At 38.0% G+C, this 5,274-nt stretch overlaps 1 protein-coding gene across 1 annotated transcript; it reads left to right on the plus strand.

Annotated features, from left to right (window-relative positions):
• The first annotated feature begins 345 nt into the window (after window positions 1-345).
• On the plus strand, window positions 346-4,915 carry LOC132633533 (probable GTP diphosphokinase RSH2, chloroplastic). Its single transcript, XM_060350016.1, has 6 exons — window positions 346-1,405; window positions 1,801-1,986; window positions 2,604-3,064; window positions 3,336-3,494; window positions 3,572-3,923; window positions 4,356-4,915. Exons 1-6 carry the CDS (start codon window positions 719-721, stop codon window positions 4,656-4,658), a joined length of 2,148 nt encoding a protein of 715 aa, XP_060205999.1. The 5' UTR covers window positions 346-718; the 3' UTR covers window positions 4,659-4,915.
• The last annotated feature ends 359 nt before the right edge of the window (window positions 4,916-5,274 follow it).

Here is a 5,274-nt window from a genome sequence, read left to right on the forward strand (position 1 = left end):
ATTAAAGAGGGTCAAATTATCACATAGATGCATCATTATTAAAGGATAGAAAAATGAGGCACAGGCACACTAAATACAGTCCAATTCTTATCTAAACACTAATTTTCATTAATTTAATCATCTTATCCTATCCAATCGTACATTCCTGGCATTAAAATAATGTTAGTTTTAAGACATTGAAAAAGATCTTAACCAATAATAATTAATTAAAACTCTAATCCAGAGAAACAAACGCCATATGAAAAGCACGAAATTTCCCGTTATTTCAGAAACATCCCAAGGCTATTCTAGTCATTTTATATTCCTTATTTCTGGCCCCTAAAGCAACCATAAAGAGGAGCATGAATGCGTAGAATATCAACACAAATAGTATTCACAAATTGAAGAAAAGAGTAATTAGAGAAGAAAGAAGAACAATTCTCTCTAAAAAAAGAAAAAAAGAAAAAAAAGGTGTCAAATTCAGTTCTTCCAACAATTAGTTCGAATTTTTAGGACTTTTTTTGTGTAAATTCTTGTTGAAGTTTCATTTTTCTTCACTTTCCCCATTTTTTAGGGAAAAAAAAACCAGTCAGATCTGTACATATCACAATTAGCTTGAAAAATCATACAATTTATAGGTTACCACACATTTATTCAGGTCTAGATTGATTATTTCTTTGTTAATTGTAACAAATTTATGAATTAGGGTTTCTCAGTACTATTCAATTTAGATCTAATTATGGCGGTTCCAACGATTGCACTGTATGCGAGTCCACCGAGTAGTGTGTGTTCCTCGCCTTATTCATGTCAGATCAATTCACACACATCTTATGATTTCGATTTGAACGGTAGATCATCCACGTCATCATCGTCAACATCCTCGTCATTTGTCGGTGGTTTATCATCTCTGTTCTCTTCACCAACACCAACGGTGAAGGCCAACTATTCGACTGGTACTGAGGATTTGGGATCGTTATGGCACGATAGAGGCGATGAATTGAGCAGTTCTTTTCGTTGTTCGTCCTTAAGCTCGTCGTTAAAAAGAGATCATCAGAGTCCAGTTTCTGTGTTTCAAGGACCTAGCACTAGTAGTAGTGGAATTGGATCATGTTCGAGAAGTCCACCTAAGAGAATTGATGGGACGTTTAAGGCCAACTATTCGACTGGTACTGGTGGATTGTTTAATGGTTTTGTTAGGCATGCTTTGGGATCATGTGTTGATTATGATTCGACGACGTTTAAGGTTGTTGATGTAGATTCCAGGTCATCAGGGTTATTGGATGAACTTACGTTTAACATGGAGGAAGGATTTGATGATCCTTATGCTAAGAATTTGTTGTTGGGTGCACAGGCGAGGCATAAAATCTTTTATGATGATTTTGTTGTGAAAGCGTTTTATGAAGCTGAGAAAGCTCATAGAGGACAGGTGATTGTTTTTGCCTATCTCTTATTTCCTCTGTTTCAATTTGTTTGTCGTTCAGGTTTTGGCTGGGCAAGGAGTTTAAGAAAGTAGACTCAATTTGTTTGTCGTCCAAGTTTTGACTTGGCACGGAATTTAAGAAAGTAGACAAGACTGTTGAATCTTGTGGTTCTTAGCTAAAGAACAGAGATATGTAGAATGTACAACCATGCCTTTTAATCTTGTCTTAAATATGTCAGGTGTAAAGTTGAAATTAAAGAGTTGACAAAGAAAGAAAGAGACATTCTTTTTGAAATTGTGAAATGGACTAAAAAGGAAAGCAAGATAAATAAATTGAAATGGAAGGAGTAATTTCCTTTGCTGTTAGTTTTGACTTATTGTTCTATGTATTGGGTTTGTAGGTGCGAGCAAGTGGTGATCCTTATTTACAGCATTGCGTTGAGACTGCAGTTTTACTGGCAACGATTGGGGCTAATTCGACAGTTGTTGCTGCTGGACTTCTGCACGACACACTTGATGACACGTTCATGACTTATGACTATATTTTTCGGACGCTAGGTGCTGGTGTTGCTGACTTAGTGGAAGGGGTATGGTGATTGACTTGTCTTATTCTTGTTGTCTTATTTGGAGCTCCCTGTTATTGGCACTGTGTTTCATATTTTTGGATCCTAGAATTGAATATGGACACACCTGCCCCTTATTTATTGTTTTTTCCATATGCAAAGGGTGTTGCAATTACTTCTCAAATGTGAACTAATTTTGGCTTTGTGTAGGATTTGTTTTAGTATTGGGCAATACATGGTTGAGTTGAATAAAAGAGTATCTCGAAACTGAAGTTAATTTTGTGTGATCATTTCACTAAAATGTCAACAGTTTTGTGAGTGAAAACATCACTTCATTTCAAGTACTATGCATACAAGTTTTGAATGTTTAGTCAGTATGTCAAAATGAGTTTTTGCAAATACTGATGGCCAAATCACTTTGGAAAAACTGAACATGAATATTTGCAATTGAAATATTTTTTAAGTCAAACGAGTTAAGAGTGTATAATTATGGATTCTCTTGAGCGTTGAAGTTTGGGGTGTGATTATATCTTTGATTAGTGAAGGTCAAGAGATCACAGGACTATCAAGCATCTAGATTCGTCTATGTTTAATGAGAAATCCCGAGTGTTACTTGTTTTAACTTAAATCATTTCATCCAGGTGTCAAAGCTTAGCCAATTGAGCAAGCTTGCGCGAGACTTCAATACAGCTAGTAAAACTGCTGAGGCGGATCGATTACACACCATGTTCCTTGCTATGGCAGATGCCAGGGCTGTTCTCATAAAGCTAGCTGATCGCTTGCATAATATGATGACTTTGGATGCATTACCAATGGCGAAGCAGCAAAGATTTGCAAAGGAAACTTTGGAGATCTTTGCTCCTCTTGCGAATCGCCTAGGCATCTCAACCTGGAAGGAGCAGCTGGAAAACCAATGCTTTAAACATCTTAACCCAGATCAGCACAATGAGCTCTCGTCAAAACTTGTGAATTCTTTTGACGAGGCTATGATTACTTCTGCCGTGGGGAAATTGGAGCAAGCGCTAAAGGATAAATCTGTTTCTTATCATGTGCTTTCAGGACGTCACAAGAGCTTGTACAGCATTTACTGCAAGATGCTAAAGTAATTTCTTTGCTCATTTAATACTCTTAAGAATTCTACCAATGGATTTGGCTAATCAGCCACTTATTTAGTTGCCTGAAGTTTATAGATATACATGCTATTTGGGGCTGTAGAAATCTTTTTTCTGTGGTTTTGATTATAATTAGTTGTCATCGTGATCACATCATAGGAATTTTTGGAACTCTCATGCGTTTCCCACCATGTGCATGTTACGTCCTTACTTAGGTTGCGTTAGTCGCAGTTGAGGTAATAGTATTTTCATATTCTACAGGAAGAAGCTTAATATGGATGAAGTCCATGACATTCATGGGTTAAGGTTGATTGTCGAAAATGAGGAAGACTGTTATAAAGCACTTCGAGTTGTTCACCAGCTATGGTGTGAGGTATCTGGGAGATGCAAGGACTACATAGCAAAACCCAAATGCAATGGGTAAGCAGCACGAGAGACGTGATTCGCTTTTCTTTTTTCTTTTAAGTTTTGCCCCTAATATCTATGTGTAATTTTAGGTACCAATCTCTTCACACGGTTGTTCTCGGGGAAGGCATGGTGCCTCTTGAAGTTCAGATCCGAACAAAGGAGATGCATTTACAAGCTGAATATGGCTTCGCTGCTCATTGGAGATACAAAGAAGATGACTGCAGACACTCCTCTTTTATTCTTCAGATGGTGGAGTGGGCTCGTTGGGTCGTTACCTGGCAGTGTGAGACAATGAGCAAAGATCAGTCATCTGTTGGCCACACTGAATCCATTCAGCCACCTTGCAAATTCCCTGCTCATTCTGAAGATTGTCCGTTTTCTTGCAAACCTGATTGTGGAACTGATGGACCTGTCTTTATCATTATGATTGAGAACGATAAGGTCCGTCTATACCATTTCCTGCTACATACTTAACTACTCGTGAATGCTGAAAGTTAATAATTGATTAGGGCTGGCAAAATGGTTAAAAAAAAAAAAAGTAACTGTCCCCATTATCCTCAAAAAAATGGATATCGAGATGGATAATATGGTTATCCATATTATCAATACCCATCAGTCTACTTGTTATTTTTCACGTGCTGGAAGTCGAAGTTTATTTTCGCTTTTAGTTTGTGCTCTCACCTGACTATTCCTGAAACAACGGATAATTTATCCGTCCGTTAACCCATATTTATTTGTGTTAAATAAGGACGGGTCTGATATTTTATCCCGTTTTCGTCCCGCATGTTTGCACCCCCCAGAATTGAAGATCATGGTATTGGAAAAGCTAACTATCTGAATGTGTTTTAACTCTCGTGGGTTTGTGCTATGCAGATGTCTGTGCAAGAATTCCCATCAAACTCAACTGTCAAAGATCTGTTGGAGAGAGCGGGTCGTGGCAGCTCTAGATGGACACCATATGGATTTCCAGTTAAGGAAGAGCTAAGGCCAAGGATGAACCATGAACCAGTTAGTGATCCAAACTGCAAGCTTAGGATGGGAGATGTTGTAGAATTAACTCCAGCTATACCGCATAAGTCACTGGTCGAGTACAGGGAGGAGATCCAGCGAATGTACGACCGAGGTGTAAGCCCTCTTCCTGCTGCTGCCAAGACTGCTGTTGGGCTGAGGAGTTGACAGTTGATGTTTTCTCCTCCTAGATTAAAGTCTACCTTTACTCTTTGTACATAATTACAAACGATAAGCATTTGTACAGAACTATCGTGTTCTGTTTAAGCATTTGTACAGAACAATCGTGGTTCTGTTTATAAAAAAGTTTAGGTAACTGATTTATTTAAGTCTTGACTTGCATTTCTGTGAACTTTGAAAGTGCAGACAAGCTCTTGCTGCTTTTCCATTTTCCTATATTTATCCAGTCGGGCACTTCTCTTTCACCTTCTGATTGTTCTTCTTCACGCCTTTATAGCTGGATTGCTCCATGAAGTTTTACTTGTCCCGTGTATTTTCATGTATCTGCTATGATGGCTTATTTACCCCAATGTCATTTTCTCGTCACTATTTTGCTTTATTCCTATTTTTAGAAATTAAAAGTTGGTCTTTTTTAATTTTACCCTCCCTAAGGAGCTCTTTTGGTGACTCGAACTCAACCTTCGATGGAGGGTGCTTGTCATCTGAGCAACTCCTCGTTTAAAAAATAGTCTTTGGGAATCGTGTTTAATGTTTGGTGCTCAATCTTAAGACTCGTGTTTAGTGTTTGGTGTTCAATCTTAAGACTCGTGTTTGATGTTTCGAG

The sequence above is a fragment of the Lycium barbarum genome, chromosome 3 (assembly GCF_019175385.1).
Source record: "Lycium barbarum isolate Lr01 chromosome 3, ASM1917538v2, whole genome shotgun sequence".
Classification (NCBI taxonomy): domain Eukaryota; kingdom Viridiplantae; phylum Streptophyta; class Magnoliopsida; order Solanales; family Solanaceae; genus Lycium; species Lycium barbarum.

What these genes read in the sequence shown, in the direction of transcription:
- LOC132633533 (XM_060350016.1), top strand. Translation starts at nt 719, where the DNA reads ATGGCGGTTCCAACGATTGCACTGTATGCGAGTCCACCGAGTAGTGTG. An exon ending in TTGCTGACTTAGTGGAAGGG is followed by an intron (nt 1,987 to 2,603) that starts GTATGGTGATTG and finishes CATTTCATCCAG; the next exon opens with GTGTCAAAGCTTAGCCAATT. An exon ending in TTATGATTGAGAACGATAAG is followed by an intron (nt 3,924 to 4,355) that starts GTCCGTCTATAC and finishes TGTGCTATGCAG; the next exon opens with ATGTCTGTGCAAGAATTCCC.